The sequence below is a fragment of the Phocoena sinus genome, chromosome 14 (assembly GCF_008692025.1).
Source record: "Phocoena sinus isolate mPhoSin1 chromosome 14, mPhoSin1.pri, whole genome shotgun sequence".
NCBI lineage: Eukaryota > Metazoa > Chordata > Mammalia > Artiodactyla > Phocoenidae > Phocoena > Phocoena sinus.
This window is the reverse complement of record NC_045776.1, coordinates 7,237,917-7,264,901: the sequence shown is the minus strand read 5'-3', so window position 1 is coordinate 7,264,901 and position 26,985 is coordinate 7,237,917. Positions and strand designations below refer to the sequence as shown.

General features: G+C 39.9%; 1 protein-coding gene across 3 annotated transcripts in view; it reads right to left on the bottom strand.

The window, feature by feature from the left end:
- Nucleotides 1-20,836, bottom strand: part of RTTN (rotatin) — a 165,827-nt gene extending 144,991 nt beyond the window's left edge. For 2 of the 3 annotated variants that reach the window (XM_032603244.1, XM_032603245.1), the window contains exons 1-10: nucleotides 20,797-20,836; nucleotides 20,269-20,456; nucleotides 19,231-19,408; nucleotides 17,466-17,555; nucleotides 14,975-15,068; nucleotides 13,505-13,619; nucleotides 12,393-12,543; nucleotides 9,183-9,348; nucleotides 6,720-6,901; nucleotides 4,397-4,512 (exon numbers count right to left, since the gene is read on the bottom strand). In XM_032603244.1, the coding sequence (XP_032459135.1) occupies nucleotides 4,397-4,512; nucleotides 6,720-6,901; nucleotides 9,183-9,348; nucleotides 12,393-12,543; nucleotides 13,505-13,619; nucleotides 14,975-15,068; nucleotides 17,466-17,555; nucleotides 19,231-19,408; nucleotides 20,269-20,456; nucleotides 20,797-20,827 (1,311 nt within the window). In that variant the 5' untranslated portion in view covers nucleotides 20,828-20,836. The remainder of the gene's footprint in view (nucleotides 1-4,396; nucleotides 4,513-6,719; nucleotides 6,902-9,182; nucleotides 9,349-12,392; nucleotides 12,544-13,504; nucleotides 13,620-14,974; nucleotides 15,069-17,465; nucleotides 17,556-19,230; nucleotides 19,409-20,268; nucleotides 20,457-20,796) is intronic. The other variant, XM_032603246.1, reaches the window with a different exon arrangement.
- Between the last annotated feature and the right edge of the window lie 6,149 nt (nucleotides 20,837-26,985).

Below are 26,985 nucleotides of genomic sequence, written 5' to 3'. Positions count from 1 at the left end.
ACAAAAAGACCACTAATACAAATGTTGACAAGGATGTGGAGAAAAGGGATCCCCTGTACACTGTTGGTGGGAATGTAAATCGATGCAGCCGCCATAGAAAAAAGCATGGAGATTCCTCAAAAAACTAAAACGAGAATTACTGTATAATCCAACAATTCCACTCCTGGGTTTATATCCAAAAAAAATGAAAACACCAGTTCAAAGAGACGTGCCCCCCAACGTTTAGAGCAGCTCTATTTACAACAGCCAAGATATGGAAACAACCTAAGTGACCATCGACAGACGAATGGATAAAGAAGATGTGGCACATATGTACACAAACACATACACACATATACATACAATGGAATATTAATCAGCCATAAAAAAGAATGAAATATTGCCAGTTGTGACAACACAGATGGACCCAGAAAGTATTATGCTAAGTGAAATAAGGCAGATAAAGACAAAAAACATATGATTTCACTTATATTTGGAATCTAAAAAACAAATGAACAAACTTCAAAACAGAAACAGACTCATAGACACAGAGAACGAACAGGTAGCTGCCAGAGGGGAAGAGGGGGGGGAATGAGTGAAATAGGTGAGAGAGATTAAGAGGTACAAACTGCAAATTTCAAAATAAATGAGGAATGGGGATGAAATGTACAGCATGCGGAATACAGTCAATTTTTTATCTAACTCCCACAAGAGTGAAAAGAATTGCTGCTTATTCATCTTGCGCCCCCAGGGCCCAGGGTTGACTAAAAATTTATTCACAACCTAAAAGTTGAGAGTTATGTTTTATTCAGCAGGAATTTTTAGGACTTCAAGCCCAGGAGGCCACATGTCAAGTAACCCTGAGAGAACTGCTCCATGGAGGCGAGGTGGGGAGCCAGGATACATGGGAGTTTTGTAACAAAGGGCATGGAGTCTGAATGTCAAAAGATTACTGTTAATTAAAGAGAACCAGATATCTCAAGTTAAGGAATTTAGCGTTTTTCTGTGCACGGGAAGATGCAAGAGTCTGGGCTCACTGAAATCATTGCAGTCTGATGGCTGCTAGATGGCAGGTATTCTTTCCCTTCCTGAGTTTCCTCACGGCTCACCAGGTCACCATTGGAGGTGGCTGCAATCACTGATGACTGTGACATCCTTTGTTTACTGATACGGCAGGCAGTATTCCGTTTATCACTAGCATATAATGAGCAATCAAAGAATGTTTGGTGAACTAAAACACCTGTCTCTGGACCGGCGGCAGTAGCAGGAAAAGCATATGCTAGTTAGAGATTCCACTCAGCCAACTATAAATTCACAATCTGGTTCAATTCCCCTTCTTGAGCCCTTACTGGATACCAAGCCCTTCTCTCTAGAAACTTTCATAATCCTCTCCGCTTCACTTGAACTTCAACGAGCAATTCTTCCAACATGCCTGGAAATCTAAGTTACCAGCTCACAGCAGGTCAGATGGGAGTTTAGAAGGAATGAGTCATAAAGAAGGAGAAAACACTGCTTTTCGTGACACTGAGTGACAGCAGTGACAGAAAGAAGAAAGGCAAAAAACGAACAGAAAACAGCCCCAAGAGTCTGGGGTTATCTGGCATGAGGAAAAGAGCCTTACTCCCGTGAACCTAACTTACCATGTGAATAAGGAAAAAACAAACTTAATTTCATAGGTAGGCAAAAAAAGGATGACATACTTCAGGTCATCCTAACTTTTACAAGTGCTTACCAAAAAAATTTTTTATTTTAACAAAATATAATTTCAGTGAAAATATTTTTTCTTTTATTTATTTCGACTGAAATAAAAATATTCCAATTTATGGAGAAAAAATTTCTTTGACTATGCTTACATAAACTGAGTTATGGAATTCCAGACATGAATGCTATTAGCACTATTTGGAAAGATCTAGAGAATTGATTACATATCTACATGCATTTAATTACTGAATTGGTCAACACTTATTACTTCGTTCCTTTAATGACACGACAAAAATATGCTTCTGCCTTCTGTGTAAACCTCATAAAAGTAGGGACATTAAGGAATTCTACTTAATTGTCTGCTTCTATTAATATATAGCCCAAAGGGATGAGATTTTTCCTAGGAAGCATTTATTCTTTTAAATAAGTAAGTCAAATATAATTTCCAGCAGTACTATTTAACATTTCTAACATACCAATTGGCACTTGGACAACAGATTTAACCTTTAAAGTAAAAATAATTCATTGAATCATAAAAGATCAGCAGCCAAAAGTTAAAAATGAATGACTAACTTTTACAGATAAATGTTCTGGCCAAGAAACTTGAGCTATTTTAAGAAGCAACTGATAAAACATTCTTCACACTTCTCAAGGAAAACTCACTTGTTGAAAACCTTCAATATGTGAAAACCTTCTAAAAGTACTACAGAATAATGTGATAACCTTAAGGATGAACAAAAAACTAAGATAAGAACTATTATCCCTATTTTATAAATAAATTGTAGGACTTGAAACAATATATTACACCTACTGTAAAATGTTTCAGTTGTGTTTCTTTTCAAAAGATTTGTGTAGATAAAAAAAATTGGGGGAGGGCTTCCCTGGTGGCACAGGGGTTAAGAATCCGCCTGCCAATGCAGGGGACACAGGTTCAAGCCCTGGTCCGGGAAGATCCCACATGCCACGGAGCAACTAAGCCCGTGCGCCACAACTACTGAGCCTGCACTCTAGAGCCCGCGAACCACAACTACTGAAGCCCACGTGCCACAACTACTGAAGCCTGCACACCATAGAGCCCGTGCTCTGCAACAAGAGAAGCCACCGCAATGAGAAGCCCACACAATGCAACGAAGAGTAGCCCCCGCTCACCACAACTAGAGAAAGCCCGTGCACGGCAACAAAAACCCAACGCAGCCAAAAATAAATTAATTAATTTTAAAAAACGCACATTACTCATTTCACATTTTTGTTAGCAATTATGTCTATCAATGTGTTTATTGAGTGAATAAATACACAGTGAAGCAGTCGCAGCCTGTAAAAAAGAATGAAGATCTTCACATATGAACATGGAATAATCTCCATGCCTACGTTTATATCCATCCATCTATCCAGGATGCATTATTTTCTCTTCCAGTTTTATTGAGATATAGTTGACATATAGCACTGTATAAGTTTAAAGTGCAGAGCTTAACGATTTGACTTACATACATCATGAAATGATGACTACGTTAAGTTTGGTGAACATCCATCATCTCATATAGAAACAAAATTAGAGAGATAGAAAAAGTTTCCTTTCCTTGTGATGAGACCCTCAGGATTCACTCTCTTAGCAACTTTCATACATAACACACAGCAGTTGTGCATTACATCCTAGTACTTATTCATCTTAAAACTGGAAATCTGTACCTTTGATCACCTCCCTTCAATTCCCCCTCTCCCTACTTCCCACCTCTGTTAATCACAAATCTGATCCTTTTTTTCTCTGAGTTCGTTTCTTTGCTTGTTTTTGAAGAATAACTGACTTACACAACATAGTGATTCAATATTTCTATACATAATGGTCACAACAATAAGTCTAATTACTATACAGGATTTACTCTTACGTTGTAAAAACAAGGTATGAAACTGTATATGATATACCACCTTTTATGTAACATGTGAGAGGGGGAATAAGAATCTACGTACTTATTTTCTTACATTTGCAAAAACTAAAATAAAAATGGAAAAAATAAACTAGAAAACTGGATGGCAGGGAGACACCCCTGAGTTACGTTTTTATGAAGAGAAAACAATTCCCAAAAATGAAAACAAATTGAAACAAAAATCTAACTATATACTGAATTGGTAACAGAGAAAATAATTCTTTTGAGTGACTTTAAGGCACAGAATTTTGACTTTATATACTTAGTGAGATTTAGTCTAAGTCAAAAAGAACTGCAAGAAAATCCTGAACTTTATTAGTTATTGACCACAGTGATACTAATACTGCTACTGTGAAATTACTTACTTTATGCTGAAGGTTAAAACTAATAAGCAATTATGTTGATGTTGCTAAGAATCTATGAAGGACAATGAAGTCCAAGCAAAGAAATACAAGTTGAAGCTCAGAAGTAGCAGAGTCTGAATTCATGAGTTTCTTTTAAATACAGATTTCCTAGTTCTATTACTGAAGGGAAAGAATGATATCACTGTAACTACAAGCAGCCCTAATGGCCTGTTTTGGGTCTTGATATACATTTCCCCCATTAGAAGTAACCAGAATCTCTGGAGAAATGGCCTATTCCAGACTATACACAAAATAAGCCTGGGATCTATTGTGTCTAAAACAAAGAAAGTTTTCAAAGACTAATGAGACAATGAAACCAGCTTAAAAGGACCAAGATAAAATAAAATACTAATATTATTACCCACATCCAAGGAAAACCTTGATTCTCACCATATCTATAGCAAAAAGACTGCTGTCATCCCAGATATCTGCTGAAATCGCTTCACCAATAAGTACCATATCCTCTGCAAGCAATTCCAGAACTCTTATTATCATCTGTCTACTACCTAGGAATACAAATAGGAGAGAGAGAGAAGAAAAATAAAGTTAATTCAAATAAAGCTGAATATCATATTGCTCAATCCTCTGGTTAGCTAATGCCCCCAAGTTCCTATTTCTCTTTTTATTTTTTGATGTTTTTAGAATTGTTTAAAAGAGACGAATAGGGAAGTCACAATATACAATCACCATTAGACTTCTGTTTCAATCATAACACTATTTAACTACAAAAAATCAAATGTGCTTTTAAGTGGGAAAGATACTCAGGAAGAGTATAACAATAATCTAACTAAAAGCACTGTGAGATAGATAAAAATAACTTTTCAGATTCAGAGACCATCCATGTTACATGTAATAGGTGACAAAGCACAGGTTTAGTTGAGAAGATGCAGTCTAATAAATTTCCCACTTAGGACTAGAAGGTTTAAGCCTTGTCATGAATTAGTATTTCCTACACAGGAGTTGCCTGGGAAACCTACACTCACCTTAAACTCTAAAAACATTCCGGAGGAAACTGTGCTGTCAGAGTCACACCCACCTGAGCAATCTCCCTTCTCCACAGAGATAGAATAACAAAGGAATTCCACCACCCATAATTCTAAGTAAGGTGAATGTTCAATCAAGACTTTCCTGTCCCACATACCAAAGGTCAATTTCTACTGAATAAAAGTAAAACAAGCTACCAGATCATAAGGGTCTAGATTAATTGTTTCATGAGAACAGCTGGAGCAAATTCTCTTACGACACTGAACAAATGCAAATTATGCAATAATTTTCCACAAAAGGGCAAGAGAACATTTAGAAAATTTTATGTACCATGATACAGCTCTATAATTATCAATCTGACTTTTTACAGCAAATTAAGAAAAGGTTAAATGCAAAATCATTAAATCTAAAACTGTTCTGCTCAGTACACCATGCAGACAAACATATACACTTGATGATGCCAAAGTTCAGATCTTCCTTCATGTCACATTATTAGTACATGAATTAATATGTATTCCTCACTCCTGGAAGCAGAGTTCTTCAGTCAGTGAGAAGTTAAGGTATAGAGTTTTCTTCGGAATAAAAAAAATTGTTCATGTTCCCAAATATACACCTACCTCCGGCCTTCGTCCCTATCACTTCCAAGCAGGCAAAAAATAGCCATAGGACTTAAAGAACCATCAGCATGGGATAGATTTTTTTACTCAGCCAGTATAAACGAAAAAAAGCAAAACCTGTTTATCAAGTTTATCAACTACTTAAAATGTATATATTTAGAGAATAAAAATCATTATTTATTCCAAACCTTTCTCCACCTTGCAAAATGCATGGACTTTGGTCTCAGACCCGTAGTTGAAGCCTCTGTTCTTCACTGTTGGACTTTGGATAAGTTTCTAAAGCACTCTAAACCTCAGCTTCCTCATTGTAAAACAGGGAGAAGAGCAGTAATTACCACTAAGGGATGTATAAAATGGGTTGGTGTGAGGAGCGCATAGAATAATGTGCACACGACCGCATCCGGAAGCCGAGCACAGCAGGTACTCAATGCGTGGTGACTTGTTTGATTACTAGGCTCTGTTGGACACTGGCCATATTGTTATCCTTCTTATCACTCTCCACTAAAATCACAACGACATCCCAGTGTACACTGCAGTACATCTTTGCAAACTTACCCAGCACATTTGAGAGAAAATGTAACTCCAGAACGTTTGGGTTTTCTGAGTTTTGTTTTGTTTTTTAAGAAAAAGAAATCACTGCAAAGGTACAAATCCAGTGTTGGGTCTGTTACGGTTTTTAACATGTTTCATAGCTCAAGTAAAAACTGAGTAGGAGGAGTGAACAACTGAAAGCAACTCAAAAAATTTCTAAAGAGTTTTTTATTCTGGTCTATTCCTGCCAATCCATCTTCTCTAACTTACTCCAGTTGCATTGTTTTTTCAGTGCTTACCTTTAAAATAGCCACACACAAACAGAAGTCTGAGCAATAAAAGGCCAGCAATGGAAGGGGATACTCTATCTGAAAGGTGCTCCATGGCATCCACGTTTAATTAAGGGATAATAAAGACCTTACTAAGTTCTTAGGAATTTGTACCCCAAAAGATAAGTAAATCCAGATTTTAAAGGTCCTAAGACAGATAGAAAGCAAAAACGAGAAAAATTAGAGTCCTAGAAAATAGACAAAACAAACACAAAGTATACAAAAGGAACTCTGACTTCAAGCACAACCAACCTGTTCTTAAGAGAGGAACGGCACACTCCAGGATGGAGACGCAGAGCTGGGGCAGGCTCAGCTGCTGGAACTGCAGCTCTAGCGTGTCCTCAGCCTCCAGCTCTGGCAGGTCCAGGTGCACCATGTCCAAAGGGGAAGGGATGGAGACCCTTGAGTTGACATGAGCGTGACTACTACTTCCACTGTAAAGTAGACAAGGATAATAATAAACCTTGAGTATGGAAACAGCCCACAAGCAGATTTCCTGCAGAGCTGCTGCCTGGAATATTAGGAGACTCATACCGTGCACAATTATATTGCTCCATGAAACAATTCTGGTCAGATTTACAGAAACCTTGACAAATTTATGAGATTAAATTCCATAAAGATGGCTCAAAATTGTAAGTGAAACCAAGAATGTTTTTTTTATATGTTGCTTTTCAAACTGATGTTCTCCAAACCTGTCAACATTCCTATAGCAGCAATCAACATGAACCCTGATAACCCATCCATTTCTAAAGGAAAGCAAACAGATCCACAGCAAAGTTCTTCCGTAACTTATAAAGGCAAAACTAAATAGTTCGTATGGTTTCCTAGATTTTCTGTGATTTTCACCAAATGTTCTAAGTAAGCCAATGTTAGCAACTGAAGAATGCTAGAAAATGCCAGAAAAACACGATGAGAAATGGATTACTTTATTTAGTATAGTCAACATCACATGATTTTGAAAATGTACCCCAAAATGGAACATCCTTTCTTGGCTTACTTTATAAAAAAAATTTTACCTTGGGTGTAAAGGAGTGGGGTGGGGATAAAAGTGCTATAGAAAGGCTTGAACTTCCCATTTACAAAGCACCTCAAAATGTTGACTTTTGATGTTAGCCACAACTGAAGCTGAATCACAGAGATGCACTAACACTACTGAACATGTAAAACTCCCCAATTTTAATACATTTTGTCATTTCTTCAATTCCAATATACCAAGCATCCCAAAATATGGAAATGAGCTGGGCTTCTCTCAAACTCTGAAAGGGCCCAGGAGGACGTTCACTCAGGAGTGAAAATCTACAAGCATGTAGCGCACTAGATATATCTCAGAGAATGAGGTAAAGAGAAAAACCACACCTGATCGACAGCAGCCACCCGGTAAGGACGAGGAGCACAGGCTCCCGGACCATGTACTGCCCACACCCCTGCCCCCCTCTTCACCAACTGTATAAACTGGGGCTTGGCTCCCAGCCTCTCCAAACCTCAGGCTTTTCTATAAATGATGATAATAATACCAATTCTATTATAGGACTGTTACAAGGACTACCGCAGGAGGCAAAGCACATGAAGCACTTGACGTAACACCAAACACACAGCAAGCCTGAGTCAGTGTTAGCCTGGAGCAGCAGTAGCCACGTCACAAGAAAATAATCAAGCCAACAGACGAGTGCTGGTCTCACTGAGCATTTAGCAGAATGACACTAAAGAAAAGACTTAAAAAGAGCTTTTTAAGAGCTTCTCTGGTGGCACAGTGGTTAAGAATCCGCCTGCCAATGCAGGGGAAACGGGTTCCAGCCCTGGTCCGGAAAGATCCCACATGCCGCGAGCAACGAAGCCCATGAGCCACAACTACTGATCCTGCGCTCTAGAGCCCGCAAGCCACAACTACTGAAGACCACACACCTAGAGCCCGTGCTCCAGAATAAGAGAAGCCACCGCGACGAGAAGCCTGCACACCACAAACAAAAAGTAGCCCCTGCTCGCCGCAACTAGAGAAAGCCCACACACAGCAATGAAGACCCAATGCAGCCAAAAATAAATAAAAATAAAATAAATAAATGGAAAAAAAAGAGGTTTTAAGATGCTTCGAGCCTAATGAGGTAACACACAAATACCACGCCAATCCCTTTAAGAAAACTAGATACATAAATATCTTTCTTTACACCAACGAATAAAATACCATAACTGTGCACCTTGAAGGGGACTTTGTTTTATAGATTCTCCAATCATTCCCTTTAATAGTAAACACCAATGCATTTAAATTATGATTAAACTTACAAAAATGGGCTTAAAATGTTATCAAAAAGTATATAGCATTTAAAACTATGCTTTTAAACTAGATAACACTCCATTTGTGGCTGCTAAAAACAATTCAGTGGGTCAGAATCACCATTTTTTTGATGAAACAGAAATGCACTGTGTAACACAGAATGAGAGAACCATTTTGTGAACATTTTTTCAGTGGACACACACAGATGCACACGCACACATACACAGAGTATATGTCTGTGTACTGAGTACCGAGTTGCAGTATAATACTTGTTTCTTACTAGGGGTCACGGTCAAAAAAGTATGAAAGTCACTGGTTTAACACAAGGCCAATACCTGTGTTAATGTTTCAAAAGAAAAGACTAAAGAGTAAAACAACAGCAAAACAACAATCTCCCTCTAAAACTGAAACACACAAACAAGTTAACCTGGCTTTCCTACAGTCACCTGGAAGACACGGCGTCCCAATCCTGGCCGTCTCCTCTGGGTCGCTGGCCTGTGCGTCCCACTACGGAAGGCCGAGGGCTGCTGCTTCCTGGAGAAGGATTCTGGGAATGATGAGTGACTCTTGCTTCATGACAATAAGACAGAGAAGAATTTTGGGAAACTGTATCTGGGGGAAAAACAAAAGAATAAAATTATTCCTTGGTAGAGACAGATTACTGATTATGTAGTTCTTGTCATTCTTCAGGAAAAAAATTAACAAAATTAAGATAGTAGAAATGCTTCTATGAGGTAAAAGTAAAAGTCAACCTTTTCTGCAATACTCCCTTAGCACACTTAAGTTCATGTCTAATTGACCTGATTACACGGAACCTTTTAGCCAACACTGTTCACTTACAACATTAGAGACCGAATCATGCACTCTCCCGCTTAAAACCCTCCCAGAGACCCTACCTCAAACCTTGTGCAAAAATTAATTCAAAATGGATCGACAACCTAAATATGAGTTAAAACTGTAAAGCTCTCAGCAGAAAACATAGGGGTGGGTCATCATGACCTTGGATTCGGCAATGAATTTTTAGATATGACACCAAAAACACAAACCACCAAAGAAAACAGAGATAAATTGGACTTCAACAAAGTTTAAAACTTTCATGCATCAAAGGACATTAACAAGAAAGTAACAACCCGGACTTCCCTGGTGGCCCAGTGGTAAAGAATCTGCCTTATAATGCAGGGGACGCAGGTTCGACCCCTAGTCCAGGAGCTAAGATCCCACATGCCACAGGGCAAATAAGCCCACACGCCACGACTACTGAGCTCACGCCCCTCAACTAGAGAGCCTGCGTGCCGCAAACTACAGAGCCCGCGGGCCCTGGAGCCCACGCACCACTGCTAGAGAGAGAAAACCGGCATGCCACTGCTAGAGGAGAGAAAACCTGCACGCCACAACTAAAGAGAAGCCTGCACGCCACAACAAAAGATCCCGCATGCCTCAACGAAGATCCCATGTGCCGCGACGAAGACCCGACGCACCCAAAAATAAATAAAATAAATAAATAATAAATAGATCTTCAAAAAAAAAAAAAAGTAACAATCTACAGAACGGGAGAAAATATCTGCAAATCATATACCTGATAAGGTTTTAGTATCCAGGATATATAAATAACTCCCAAAACTCAACAAAAACAAGAAGTCAACCATCCCAATTTAACAATGGGCAAAAAACTTTAATAGACATTTCTCCAAAGATATACGAATGGCCAGTTAACACATGAAAAGTCACTAGAGAGTCACTAGTCATTAGGGAAATGCAAATCAAAATCACAATGAGATACCACTTCACACCTACTAGAAGGATTACAGTTAACAAAAAAGAAACAAGTTTTGGTGAGGCTCTGGCGAAACTGGAAGCCTCATACGCTGCTAGTGGGAATGTCAAACGGCGCAGCCGCCGTGGGACATGTTTGGCGGTCCCTCAGAAAGCTAAACGTAGAATCAACGTATGGCCCAGCGGTTCTGCTCTGGTACACACCCAAAGAATCGAAAGCAGGGGCTCGAATGGATATGCCAGCGTTCACCGCAGCATCACTCGTAACAGTCAAAAGGTGAGAACAAGCCCTACGTCCACCAACAGATGAATACATAAATATAATGTGGTGTGTACATACAGTGGAATGTCATTCGGCCATAAAAATGAAGTTATAACACGTGCTACAACATAGGTGAACTCTGAAAACATTACGCTAAGTGAGATAAGCCAGATAAATACTGTACAATCCCGCTCTCAGTCTAGGGACCTAGACAGAAAATAGATGAGAGATTACCAGGGGCTGCAGAGGGAAGGGGAAATGGGGAGAGCTGCTTAATGGTTACAGGGCTTCCACTTAGGATGACAAAGGTTTGGGAACATGTTGGTGAGGGTCGCACAATACTGGGAATATACTGATCAAACCCTTACAAAGGTCTGCCAGTGCCATTGCACCCTGGCCCCGGGCCACCTCTCTGACCTCACCCCATTCCCCTCTCTGTACCCCCAGCCCACTTACTACGCTCCACCCACACCAGCCTGATTTTCGTTCCTCAAGCGTGTGGCCCTCAGGGCTGAGGCCTCTGACCTTCCTGGAGTACTCTTCCTGCCGCTTTTCAAGCAGAGGTTCCTTCTCACCCTTCAGCTTGCCTCCTGTCAGATACCTTCCCTGACCATCCTATCCAAGAAAGCCACATCCCCAGTCACATTCTATCACATCACCCTTCTTATTCCCTTTGAGCACTTCATATCTAAAAACTTGTTTGTTTACTACCTGTCCCAACCTTCTACAATACAAGCTCATAAAGGCGGGAACCTTATCTGTTTTGTTCAGTGTTATACCCCTTAGAGTATCGGTTGGCACAGAGTAGGTGATAAATAAATATTTATTTAATACACGAGTAAGTCTTCTGATTTATCCACTATTTTTACCCACATTATAACTCTTTTTCTGATGAAATATGGGGTACTCACAAGCTCTCAAGAATGTTAATGAGAAAACCCCATGCCCCCTGAGGTCTATAATAAAGCTAACATAAAGGATAAATATTCAAGTAGCACAGGGATCAGTGAAACTCTCAACAAAACAGGGCTTAACTATGAAGCATGATGACAAATCACTATAATTTAATATTCGACTTTCAATATATATTGTATTATATAAGTGCACAGAAATCCTAAATTGTAAATGCTAGTTTGACAAGGCCAGCCTAGTACTCTATTTGGCCATTAGGTGGTGCTTCTTCCCTGAAAAGTCTGGCACTGCTATCACATAATATCTGCCTACATCACAAGTTGCAGAAAAATAGTTTTCATAAAATACAAATAGGTATTTTTCAAACCAAACAATTTCTTAACACAACATATAACCTGCTAAAATGCCCGAAGTCCCACATGAATAGCTGCACTCAGAATCCTGGTCCTCAGCTCCCAACAACACTCAGCATACGTGGGAGAAAAACACCTTGCAAATGTCTCTTATCAAAAAAAAAGAGGATGGGATCATGAGTGCTTCTGTCATTCATACAGTTTGTTTTCAAAGATGATAATTTGATTACAGGCAGGAACGGGGAATTCATGTTGTGAAAATGTATACACAATAACCCTGACAGTAAATATAATGGGGAGTTCTTGGAAGAACCTACAAATACCACCAGTGACCAAGGAATATACAAACATAGTACCTTGTTTACTAGAGAAGAAACTTGGATCTCGGTGAAAGTTAAGTCTGTTTCTTAAATACGTGCACAGCTGCTGCAAGCAGGACACTGACTGCAATGCCAGGCGATGTTTTCCATCTCCTCCAAAGGCCAGTTTCAACAGAGATAAAAGGCTCTGCAATAAAGAAGAGCTATAAAAATTATCGAGGGAACAAAGTGCTCGACTTTCAAAGAAGGATGTGGAGCTTAAGTGAGGTTAAATGAACAGTCAAAGGAATTAAGATAAGGTGCAAATATTTATAAAACATAAGAAACAGAAACAGGCAAAAATGACTTGGCATAAGGCACGAAGATGGGTCAAAGTAAGATAAAATTTGAATACAACAGTCAGCGTTTCTCATATCTGAACTGTTAGTTGAGTACCTATCGTGAAGAACACAGGAATTATTCCCCATTCGGGACACTAAGTTACACAGTACTTTTTAAAAACCACAAGAAGCCTCTTACATCTCAAAGAGCTAAATCATTTTGCATGTTCTGGTAATTTACAGCTTTCCCTCTGCTATCACTCATAGCTGGGACGGTATGAAGTAATAGCTGCCACTCACTGGCACCCATCTCAGCCCCGTGATGGCAGAGCAAGGGTACCAAGCCTTACCAGGTGCCGTGGACACACCCCAATCCCAGCCCGGGATCCCAGTCTCTCTGCTATACACGTATGCAGTAAACTGCACTGCAAAGAATCCACCCACATTGCTCACCTCTGCCGTATTTCCACAGCATCCAGCACCGTGCCTTAAACACCCAGATACCAAAAGTGATGCAATTCTAACTATTAAGATTGGTCACTGCTGCCCAACCTCAGTTTCCCAGGTCTAGTCTCCCCAAGTGATCCACAAATGGTTAAGTTCAAGGTCATCAAACTGGACTGCATGTGTCAAACGAGACTACTTCCTATCAGGAGAACAACCACTATCTAAGTAAGTTAGAGAGTAAGTGGTCTAAATAACCAAATACTTCATTATTTAACTATGGTAGTGCAAATTTCCTTCCCAAGGACTCCTACTTTGCAAAATGTGTTTCATTGCAAAAACTTCCCTGTTTCAAAATCTAAAACTATTACAGAGGAAACGCACCTGAACAATTTTTGGCCTTTGAAGGAAAATCTCAGCAGGAAAATCTTGCATGATAACATCTTTCAACAGCTCACAGGTGTTCCAGATTAAAGTGTGGTTACTACTTCTTAAAGAGCTACAAAATATACAAAATGCAGTATTATTTATTTTTAAGAAGAATTTACCTATACCAGATTCTAAGTAACCTATTCACAATCCTTCAGGTCTCAGCCAAGACACCTTGCCCTGGGAAGCCTTCCCAAATCTCCTCCCTAATCAATGAACAACCCTGGGGTAGGTGTGTTCTTTCATGTGCCCATAACCTGTGCTACGAAACTGCCTGTTGACTTCGTAGCCCCACTAGACCCTCCTCAAGAGCAGGGACTACACAGTATCCACCACTGTATACCCAAAGGCTATCACAATGCCATGAAATGAGATCAATGAAATCTGCTAAATGAATCAGGAAATAAGGCAGAGGAGATCATACTAAGTACAGAGTTAAATTCCAGGAATTAGATTCCTTACTGCTCTTCCCTACTCGAGGGGAATGAAGCTGGTACTCCTCTCTTATCTCATGGAGAGGACACCTCTGAACTTCTCTGACAATATGTGCCCTCCTAGGGATGTCACAGTCGTTCACCTCTCACCCCAAGAAACCAAACCTGCTCTCAGCCCAGCTCCAGTCCACCCACAGTTCACCACCCACAGGCACCCAATGGAGACCATACCTCCTCCTTAGCGACCGACTCAGAAGTGACAGATCAACACCACCCCTGCCCCATCCCCGTGTGCACGCTACCTCTTCAATATGTTATTCCAAGAGAATTTACTGACGCCCATCAGTAAAAAGGGCCATCATCCAAAGCCATTTCATAGCATCCCCCTGTATTGGGCCCTAACTCTAGAAGTTGGTCTTTATTTTTCAGATTCTCACCAAAAAAAGGCAGACAACTCATTTGATGTGGCATTCACTGAAATTACGTTTCAGCAAAAAGTGAAACTAGACATTAAAACAGTCTCCGAACTTCTAGATATTGGCTCTCTACTTTTGGGGGTGATGATCAAATAAAATCCAATACATCAGATCAGATCAGTGGTCCCCAACCTTCTCCTAACAGAGTCCACGTTTTGAAATACATTGTCTACTAAAAAGACTGCATTTATGTTTAATTTCTCCATTTTTATTCACCAAGGGCGTAAGCAATGGCCACCAATCTGGTTGATAAGAGATGACTCATATCACCAAGGAGTGCACAGGATTCTAAGCAGAAAAAAGAAACGACGTGAAGCCTGATTCAGAGGCAAATAGGAATTTTCTGGCTTGTTTTTCGAAATACTGAAAATCATTCATACATTCCCACTGCTACCTATCACAGCCACTCAGGATCTTTTTTCCTGATGAAAATGTACAGTAATAACTCTCAGACTTCAGGGTTATAAATATCAATACCAAAAGCCAAAACACCTGAAATACATCAGGTACCGTACCTTTCATTAGAGGAGAGAACATGCCTATCAGCTGTGGTCAGGGGGAGCCAAGGGAAGGTAGAAAACTTCAAACACTTCGCGGTCCGATTTGCTGCTAACGGAAGAGCAAAACTTAAGGCATCAAAGGAGACAATGCTGACAGATGCACAATGTTCAGAATAAGGCTTCACCTTTAAAACAAGTCCTCAAATAGAGGCGCAGCCTACAGTGCCCTAAATACAGAATAAATAACAGAGCTCTCTTCTCATAATTTAAACAGAACTCATATATTATTATTAGAAGGGTATTAAACACAAACCAATATTGAATGACATTTAGAGCATCAATTAAATTTTCTGTTTCACCATGTGGCTAACCAGAACATAGAACATAAACAAAAAAGGAACTGGCATTTGGAGATCTCTAACTGTAGAAATTAAAAACGATATAAACGTAATCATATACTATATTTAATTAGTCATGTTCAAATATCCTAAATCGTGTTAGATATTTAAACCTCTTTGAAGATGACTTGAAGACCATAAGATTAAAGTTCAAATATCAGTGCTCAGACAAGATTAAAAGATATCTGAGAAACCAAATGCAATTTTATACTACCTTCCTTCAAATTATTTTTAAACCCATAGTGTACAGGTTAAGGTGGCAACACATAAGCCCTTCCAAACGGGCAACAGTCTTTCTGCAAAATGCTCTGAAAAGAGCATGGAGTTGTTAAATTCAGATAATAGTATTATTAAATTCTCAAACATAGCAGTTGCTTCCTTCAAAAGTGCTAACATAAAAGCAGGGTTTACTTTCTAAGGGAAAAACAAGAGGTGGGTGGAGGGAAGGACAGGCTTATACGGCACACATAAAGATGTGTCCAAAATAAGCCACACCATCAATCCACAAACTGCAACTCACATAAAAATGTTACCATCTCAATCTTCCTGAATGTTTCAACCGCTTCACTCAAATACCCATGATTCCCAGCCCTGAAGACCCGCCCTTCAGATGTCTCTCGTTGTCACTCAATTAAGCCTCTCAACCACAAACACAAAGAACTACCATGTCAAAACCAAAGCTCCCGGGGCTTCCCTGGTGGCGCAGTGGTTGAGAATCTGCCTGCTAATGCAGGGGACATAGGTTTGAGCCCTGGTCTAGGAGGATCCCACATGCCACGGAGCAACTAGGCCCGTGAGCCACAACTACTGAGCCTGTGCGTCTGGAGCCTGCGCTCTGCAATAAGGCCGCGATAGTGAGAGGCCCGCGCACCGTGATGAAGAATGGCTTCCGCTTGCCACAACTAGAGAAAGCCCTCGCACAGAAACGAAGACGCAACACAGCAAAAATTAATTAATTAATTAATAAACTCCTACCCCCAACATCTAAAAAAACAAAACAAACAAAAAAAATTGGTTGAAAAAATAAACGCTAAAAAAAAAGACCAAAGCTCCCTATAAGCCTAACAAAACTTTGAAAGGTAAAGTATTTTAACAGCTGAACAAGTTTTCTGTTCTTTCTTATGCTGTACTCAACCTGAGAGTTTCTACGAAATCGTTTTTATAACAGAGGGCCTCCAAACTGAGTTACATTGGATGCTTGACGTCCGCATATATATCCTTGGAAGCAGCCTTTTAATTTCAACCATGCAGGCAGTAAGATGTGAAGTACATGCTTACTTAACCATGCCCTAACTGTGTCACCTAGTACAAAGGTGACTTATCCTTTCTAAGCCCCAGTGTTCTCAACAGTAAGATGGCATTAATAATAATATCAACCTCACTGGGACTCCATGAAGATTCATTCATTCCTTCAAGAAATACATACTGAGTGCCTAATACATTTCTGGCACTGTTCCCCACACCCACACAGGTAAAGCAGTATTTGCAGCTGTCATTAAGCTTATAATGAGGGAGACAAACAGGAAGTAAATGAATACATAATTTAATAAATACATATAGGAAGAAAACCAAATGTAGATAAAGAGTGATCACTCGCTAGAGTCCTCGGGAAGGTCTCTTTGAGGAGGCGGCATATGACTGACCAGAGGCCAGACGCAAAAAGACCTGGATGACATTCCTGAGAGAGGCTCTAAATCAGAACCCTTCAGTCAACTGAACGTTGGAGTAAAGATAAATGAGGAAACAAATTTGATCCTGAGCCTCTGGCTTGAGTCACTGGGTCGACAGTACCGCTTAGTGAGCTGGAGAATTAATGAGGTGGTGTGTACAGTACACAGCTCAGCTCTTGACAAAGACTCCCGGCTCGATAAGCACCAAGTACCACGGCCACCATTACCACCGCCTACAGAGCTGGTCAAAGGCACTTAGAATAATACACAGTTTCACCATTTAGACTCTATATCCTCATCTAACTTGAGGGAACAAACTTTCAGTTTGGTGCTTAAACATTTAAGTCTGACCACAATATGTCTTCACAACAATGAGGGAAAGTACATTAATTTCCAATTTCCCAGGTAGACAGGACCTACGTCCCTGTAGATACACACCCACAGGTCTTGGAGGCACTTCCATCTGCTGGAAAGTACCTTTGTCTTGAGGAAAATATCCCGTTAAGATTTCAGGTTGCTGTGGCAATTCTGAAAAGAAAATATATATTACTGTGTTACTGATGCATTATTTGCTGAAAGTGAAACTTGCTCTTTTCAAATACAAATGGTTTATCTTAAGTTTTTGAATCACTTTAAAAACTAGAAAAATAATCCAGTTATGGTTCTCTGAATAATCTGTCCTCCTAAAGAGGAAAAAAATGTAGATGCCGAGTCAATTTTGAATTGAGGAGTTTTTTTCCTCTCTCTTTTACTGTTATGTAACTACAATTATTTCTTAGAATGAAAACATCCACAATGTACATAAAGAATCTGTTACAAGGTATTTATTCAAGAACTGTTCATCTCAGCTTCTTAGTCCATCTCTCTCTTCTCCCTTACTCTACATATTTCCTGATCACTTCGATCTTCATGTTTTTTAAGAAAAAGTTGTCAAAAGCAAGAGTCAGACACTATCTTTCAAAAACTCTGACGATCCCCTATCATACATGATTACATATTCAGCACTTCAGTTGTCATGAGATTGAGAATGAAGAAAAGGCTAAAACCAAATTTTGTCATTTTCTGTTTGAAGTTTTCATGCCAGTAGTTCTAATGTTAATACAGAAAACTAAAAATTAGCCCTAGACCATACCTCTAAACTCACCTGCAAGGAACTAGGTTGAAAATTCATGATTTAAGATTCTACTTTATTTGTTATAGCTTAGACAGAAATTGCAAAATACACTGTTAAAAATCACAATCACACAAGAAACTCAGTAAATGGCAGCTGCTATTGTTGTTCTTGTTAACAGCAGGACCGAGGGTCACAGCAGTGGCAGTACAGCACTGGCATAGAGAAGAATAGGGTCTAACAGATTAAATGAGCAAAAACAGTTTTTTATACTTTTACTACTCAATCATATAAATTTCAAGAGCATTTTCTTTCCTTCAAATCAATTTAAATGCTTTCCATGAGCAAGGCACTAGACTGGACATCAAATAATAACAAGAACAACAAGTAACAGTAGCAGACAAGGATTCTGTGCTTCATATACACCGGGCCCTATGCTGAGCACCGTCCAGACATTGCCCCACTTAATCCTTACAAAAATCCTATAAGATGTTCTTGCTTATTGTACCAATTTTTGGATGAGAAAACTAAAGCCTGGAGGGATTAAGTACCTTAGCCAAGGTCACCCAACTAGTGGCAGAACTGGGACTTAAATCCATGTCTCTTTGACTCTGATCTTAGCCAGTATACCATGTGTAGCTCATTTTGATTGGACCCCGTAACAAAATCATAAGCAGGGCAGACATCCTCCCTATATGAAGAACACAGCCCCAAAATGCAAGTATAAAATATTTAAAACAACGTCTGGCACATAGTAAAGAGTGCTCAATGAAAATCTGTTGTTATTGCTAAAAAAGATAATCTGTCAAACTAGTCTCACAAAAAGAAAGTCACTTCATCTTTTATGCCCCTTGACCAAAACAAAAACACACAAGTATCCTCCTCTCTGTAACATTAGAGGAGGGGAATTACGATCAAATTCATGTAAGTTAACATAAGAAAAATAAGAGTTGCAGGGGGGGAGAGGAGGAGGATTGTTTGTTTTTTTAATCTAAGGTTCCTTTCCTTAGAATTAACCATTAGAACCAATATATTATATTTTAACAAACTGATTGACTGATCGATTTCATCAGAGTGATTCCAAAGAGTTACCAGTTTGACTGGTTTGGTAAGATGCAGAATGTAGTTCAGGAACTTCTGAAGGAAGAATAAAAAGTCCATCCAGAATGCCATCAATTTCAGCCTGTAGATTCGGCTCCACATTAGAACGAAGTTTAGATAAGAATTCGACTGCACCAAGGTCAACCAAATGCTGGACTGCTGGGGGATACTGAAATAAGAAAAGGAGTGTCTTGAGAACAACTATAAATATCAAAATCTCCAGACTTTATTTTACAGCAATCAAAACATGACATTATTTTTGGTATACCAGGTGTTCATTCTTAAAACATAATTTTTGCGGTGATATACATAAGACGTAGATTTACAGAGACATACGTAAAACATTTAATAACACTTATGAGAGAAAAGCCCAGACACTGAACACTAGAAATGCACACTATCCATTCCTACTTTTATTTATTAAATTGATTATTTCTCTTCCCTGACACTCACTGTATCCTCTTCTACCTCCAGTCACTCAAAGGATGCCAAAGTAATAAGTATCTCCTACAACTGCATAATGATTTACAGTTTGGAAAAGTTAAACCTGCCACTTTGATATCTGACCCTGACAGCTAACTACTCTCAAGACAGACTGAGAAACATAAATCTGAAAAACAGATATGGGAAAAACAGTTTAACACACTTGTGCTGTTTAGTATCATGGTCTGTAACTTTATCTTTAAATGTGTTCTCTTTTATACAAAGACATCTCATTTTAACATGTAAATAACAGAACCATAAGGGAAAACAGAATGACAAGTATTAACCTCCAACGATGATCCCCCAAATCAGAACATACCTGAACTCAGAAACTGTGTTACTTCAGAACACAGCAGAGACAACGTGAGATTCAACATCACAAATAAGAGAAAAGGAGGATGGAGCACTATATACCCAAATGAATTAAAATTCAACGTTCACACGTGTTTTTTAAAAAATTAATAATTTAAATTTTCAACAAATGCTACAATTAAATGACTATGAAATACTCACTTGTTTGATTATTTTATTTCAAAATGATCCTACCTTAACCAATCTGTTCAACAGACTCAGAACCTCTTCTTTCATTGGAACGGACGGGAAATTGAACCATTCCAGCAAATGGAGAAAAAGGAGCCTCTCCTGAACCAGATCAGCACAGCAGATTAAACTGTGCTCAATCTTGCAGAGAATATTCTTGAGAGCGCGTGCCCTGATCTCGGCCAGCTGATGACCTGTCAAAGAAGACAGCACAGAGCTATTTCCCGACTCCAAAGAGACGCCCACAGGGAATTTACCCTAAAACTTCGTTATCTACGCTGGGGGCGGGAACGCGGTGAAGAAGTAAATAAAGAAACCAGCTTTTTCCACACGCAGGACGCTGGTGCATTCACGACGCGAACTGCGGAGTTTACACAAAGTCCGAGGTGGGCCCCCGGGGGCTGCCCTGCCGAAGCCCGGACGAGACAGGAAGCCGTCGCGGGGCGGCCCGGCCTCGGAAACGTGACACAGCCATTCTCAGCAAGCGGCCACGACGGGTGGGCGACCCGGGCGAGGGGCAACTCAGACTGTTACCCAGTTTCCTGATGAGCCCCGTCAGGACCATCTCGTCCCGCTCAACCAGCCGCCGCCGGAAAATTAAACTGCCGCGCCACAGCGTCCGACCACAATTACTGTCCCCCTAGAAACCCGGCAAGTCCGAAAGCGAGTTCCTCAACGCCTGAGCGAAGGACCCAAAGAGTGAGAGGCATTCCGTGAGATGTTCCGGTCCCCGCGCCAACAGAGAAGCTTACAGTCTCGCTATAGTGACTACTATGCAGTTCCTAGACAGCGTACTCCGTCGTAAGAACTGGAAAGAATGAGGAGTCAAGCAGGGATAGAACGCGTTTTGGCCGCCGTGCACGTCGGGAGTTGTAGTCTTCGCCAGTTCGTGCTCTCCTCCCGGAATTCCGGACCCGCCACCGCTCCCGCCTGCCTGGGGTTCCGGCGTCCAAGCGCGGGCTGCGGCGCGGGCTGCAGAGGCTCGCGCAGAAGCCCAAGTCGGCCCTGCACCCTCCAGCTGAGTGGGGTTCGTTTATGACCCTGCCAGTCTGAATTCTCAGCTCCCAGAACTTTACAACTTAGAGTGCAGCGTTTTGTTAGGATGACCTACCGCGTTCCACCCCTACCTCCCTGCCGTTACTAAATGACTTAACCTCTTTAACTGTGAGATGCACCTGCACAGTCATGCAATGACCTTGGATACCTGGGTTCAGAGTAAACAAGCCGAAAAAGAAATGAGAGCGGCGGCGGGGGGCGAGGGGCGGAATAGCTTAACAGGAGAGAAAAGGGGGGCAGTAGAAAGAAAAGGGGGTGAGTAGGAATTTGAATTCGTATTTGAATGCCACTAAAGTTGCCTTGTGCACTGTGATCGGTCTGAACTGATAGAAAAAAATCTAAGCAATGGTAAGAGCAACCACAACAGAACTAAATTTGTAAAGTGATTTGCATTTTAGAGAACATTTTATCTCACGGATTTTTTCATCCCTGGAGAAAGGATGTCAAGGCAGCAATTCCCATTCCTATTTTGCAGAAGAAAAAAAAAGGGGGGGGGGGGACTACGTAAAATCGGAGAAGTACCTGGCCCACAGCAGCTAGTAAGTGGCTGATTGAGGACCCGACCTTATGTTTCTTTGTCCCATTGTTCGGACTTTGCTGCCTCTACAAGTGTGTAGGTAAAAGAGTGGTGACATTTGAGCTAGAGCTTGAGGGATAAGTAGGAGTTTGTTTGCCAGGCAAAGAAATGGAGTAAAGGAATTTCTGCCAAAGAAAACAGTACATGCAAAGGCAAGAATTCGGAGTGAGTCTGTCAAAGTCAGGCAAAATGAGAAAGTCTGTGTGGCCAGATTACCTCTGGGAGGAAGAGAAGAAGGGGAAGGGGCAGCTAGCATGCTGGTTATTCTCCATGTGGCCCTCCAGTGGCTCCTTCCCACTCTGCCAGCCTCTGCAGGTAACTGACTTGTACACAGGAAAAGGCTGCACCACCCAGGCCCTGGCCCTCAGGCATCCAGTTGACTGTGGCTAATGGGAGAAACCAGAAAGAACTCAGACGGGGGAAGAAAGAGACTGTGGATATTTAACCAAGACTCTGACAGCCCATACCTAAGCCTGCCTGGCCAAGAGTGTAACAGGGCTGCCTTGCTCAACCCTAGGACAATAGTTCCTGATGCATAAGTGTCCCAAATGGACCAAAAACTGGAAACTGTGGAGGCACTTATACCAACTGCGAAGTATCTGTAGTTATACAGGTATGAAGGATTTAGCTGTAGATTTGAAATGTCAAGGTCAAAAGGCACAAAACAGTTCAGAGGAATAAGAGAAATAATTTTTCAATGATATTTCTAAGTTGATATTTCTAAGTTGAACAGTCTTAGGTGATAATAAACTGAGGATGTCGGTGGGTATGGGGCGATGATACTGTGGGAGAAAAATAATTTAAAGCAGCCATTTTGTAAGTAAAATGGGGGATCAAACTATGAAATGATATAGTTTACATTGCTTTTATATTCTAACTTATTGTTGAGCATATATTGCTTTTTAATTAGACAAAAATAATTAAGTCCCGCTTATTACATTCAAAGCAAAACAGTTATCCATCATTTTCCTATTAGACTAAGTATTGATTTGCCAATTTTTCCTCAAAATATCAACCTTCAATTTATTAATTCTACTGTTAAAAAAACATGCCTAGGGACTTCCCTGGTTGCCCAGTGGTTAGGACTCTGTGCTTCCACTGCAGGGGCAAGGGTTAGATCCCTGGTCAGGGAACCAAGATCCCGCATGCCAAAAAAAAATATATATATATATCCTAATGTATTAACTGTACTTTTATTTAATATCAGTTACTTTCTCCTTCCTTCCTTAGGTTTGTTTTGCCATTCCTTTTCTAACTTCTTGAGGTTAAGCTTTTGTTGCTATACTTTTATTCTTTCTTATTTAGTTATAGTGAATTTTAAGTCCATGAATCGGCACCTAAGAAAATCATCAATCATATATCATGAATTCAGATTTATAATATTCTGTTATTATTCTCAACCATACTGAAACTGCTGTTTTGATATTTCCTATTTCACCCAAGATCTATTTAGAAGGGTGGTTGCTGTCTTTGTTGCATATACTTTAGTTATTAATGTCTACTTTTTTATATCCCAGTCAACAGCTGGGGCTTTTGTAATTTTGAACTTCAAGGTCAAATATTTTAAGTGATGCCCAAATACTTGAAAAAAATGGACAATAGGTATCTGCATAGATGTATGGAGAACTGTATGTGTATGTATCTTTGTAATTTTCTATGTGTACTCACAACAGTTTTTGTTATATTTATTTGAGTGCAAACAAAATAAATACACATTGAATTTTACATGATGGTAAATGGCAATCATTCAACTGGCAGTACATATGTGGATCAGGAAAGGGGTGAAGGATGAAGATCTTATGTGTTGAGGTCTGCTTATCAGCACAAGCCATGCAACATTATGGAGAACCACATGTGGACCCAGAGCACAGGTCAAATTCTACTAATTACTCCCGAGATCCACTTAATTCTCAATTGTTCTTCAACCTTACTGTCATACCCATAAATCAGTCATTGCCTCAGTCTGCTATATCAGATCATTCAGATTAGATGAAGATATTTACACAGGAAATATTCAGTTGCCCTCCTAAGAACTCATATGACTACTATCTATGGTGATTTATTCTAGGAGAAAAAGAAATGCTTAATTTTGTTTTCTCAAAGAGATGTGCAGTTTTGCTCTCCTCACAATTTGGACATGAATTTTAACACTTGGGGTTATGTACAGTAGGTCTGCCGGTTGTGAACCTGAGTCTTTCATACACTTTATTCCTGCTACTTGACTCACTTGAAATATCTGGCTCAGAGCTGTATAACCAAAGTATTGCATAGAGCACAAACTTTAGAGCCAGACAGGCAGAGATTTAAAACCAGCTTTGCAACATTAGCTGCATAATTGTGGATAAACTTATGGTTGCAAACGACAAAACTCTAACTCGAACAAGTAAGCAAAAATGAGTTTTTATTATCTCACTATAGAAAAGGATCTGGCCTCAGAGACTCAAAAATATCACGATTCTTTTTCTCAATCTCTTTGCTATGCTTCTCTCAGTGTGTTTCATTCTCTTATATTACTGGGAAAATTCTCCAAAAAATGTAGGAAAGGCAAGGATTGTGGTCCAGGCTTCCATCTTTCCATGTAATGACTCTAGGAGAAAAGGAAACCTTCTCCCTCAACATCTGGATATCAAATCCATGATAAGAACTTCATCAGAATCATTATTATGAGATTACCTGATCCTAGGTTACTTGTTCACACTCTCTGAACAGTAGGGCAGGATATTTTAACTGGATCTAATAACAAGATACTATATTAGGGTCACAAGGAGGTGGGCAGAAGACTTCCACTAAGGAAAAGGATGGTATTAACAGAAAATGGGGGGAAAGAATTTTGGGTAGGGGGAAAAACAACCTGATGACTCTCTAACCTCAACTTCTACAAGTAGATATTGGGATTAATAATAGTACCTACTGATAAGACTGTTTGAGGACCAAAGGAGATAACTCAGAGAAAGCACTTATCCCAGGACCTCCATAAGAGGTAGTTACAACTAATAAACATTTGAGCAGCTGTCAAAGTGAAGGATGCCTTTTTGCTATGGACTGAATGTCTTGCCCCTATCCATCACCAAAAAAAATTCATGTTAAAATCTAATCCCCATTTGTGATAATATTAGGAATTGGGACCTTTGGAAGGTGATTGGGTCCTGAGAGTAGACTCCTCATGAGTGGGATTTCTGGTTTTGTAAAAGAGGCTTCAGAGAGTTCCCTCCTCCCTTCTTGCATGTGAGGACACAGAAGAAAAGAAACCACCTATGAATCAGGAAGCAGGTCCTCACCAGACACTGAATCTGCTGGTGCCTTGATCTTGGGCTTTCCAGCCTCCAGAACTGTGAGAAATAAATTTGTTTCTTACAAACCATCCAGTCTATTTTGTTATAGTAGCCCAAAAGGACTGAAATAATCCTCTTTCTAGGAATCAAATGCAATGTCAGACCATATCCCAGTGTTACCTGCAGGTATAACCACAGGGTAGGAGCTCCCTTCATAAGAGGGGGCCTGGGCCCCAGAAACGACCTTGCTGCTCAGCGAGGGAGGCTTCAATGATTGGAGGTCACAACCTCAACCATTTGTACAGCCATATCAAGGCGAAATTTCCAGAAAAAAAAAAAACAGTGCTCTGACCCCTTTTCCTCATTTTTCAGAGAGAAGAAATTTATTGGCCCAAAGGGGCAATCCTTTTATAGGCTACTTTTATATTAATTGGGATACTAATTTATTTATGAAGACAATGCGAGCGGGGATTCCTAAACAAAAGGGCTCTAACCAATAGCTGTGCAGAAGTAATTCACAGTCCCCCAGGGCAGCAAACATTCTGTGTGCCTTCCAGGAAAGTCACCTGGACCCCAGCCTGCCTTATTTAAGAATAAAGCTCACGGGCTTCCCTGGTGGCTCAGTGGTTGAGAGTCTGCCTGCCGATGCAGGGGACACGGGTTCGTACCCGGGTCGGGAAGATCCCACATGCCGCGGAGCGGCTGGGCCCGTGAGCCATGGCCGCTGAGCCTGCGTGTCCGGAGCCTGTGCTCCGCAACGGGAGAGGCCACAGCAGTGAGAGGCCCGCGTACGGCAAAAAAAAAAAAAAAAAAAAAGAATAAAGCTCACGATTTGTTAATAATTCTGATCTCTAAGAGGAAAAAATGGTTGAGGCCTGAGGTTTCATCCCCCTCTCATGAATTTTCCTAATCATGCCCCGTAACTTTGTCCTATGAATTTACATAATATTTACTTTTAAGGGGATTGTCAAATTCTAATTTATCCTCCCAATACCAAGATAGAAAGTTAATAAATAGTTTATGCCCTTTTAAAATGGAAGGATGGAACCAAGATATATTCATGTTCCACTTCAAATAGCAAAGCAACATAAATTTGAACTATGCCTTTTTTGCACAATTTAATAAATATGGGTCTTCATTATACATGTGGCAAAGCAGACAAGGATGTCTGCTATCACCATTTCTGTTCAATATTGTACTGGAAGTTTTATTTAGGGTAATTGGGCAAGGAAAAGAAAAGTCATTCAGATTAGAAAGGAAGAGTACATCTATTTCGGTTTGCTATTGACGTGATCTTATATAGAGAAAATCCCAAGGAATCCACAGAGAAACTATTAGATGAAAATAGACCTTAGCAAGTTTAGAGAATACAAAATAAATACACCAAATCAATTCTATATCTATATACTAGCAATAAACAATCCAAAAATTAAATTAAGAAAATTATTCCACTGCTGTACAACAGAGATTGGCACATTGTAAATCAACTATACTTCAATTTAAAACAATGAAGAGGAAAAAATTATTCCATTTACAATAACATCAAAAAGAATAAAATACTTAGAGATAAATTTAACACAATAAATGTAAGACTTCTATACTGAAAACTATAAAATATCATTGAAAGAAATTAAAGAAGACCTAATAAATAGAAAGACAACCTGTGTCATTGATTGGAAGATTTACTATTGTTAAGATGGCAATACTCCCGAAATGAGCTACAGATTCACAGCAATTTCTATCAAATATGCGACTGCCTTTCTAGTAAAAATTGACAACCTTATCGTATGAAAATAATAGTCACGTGGAAATCAGACT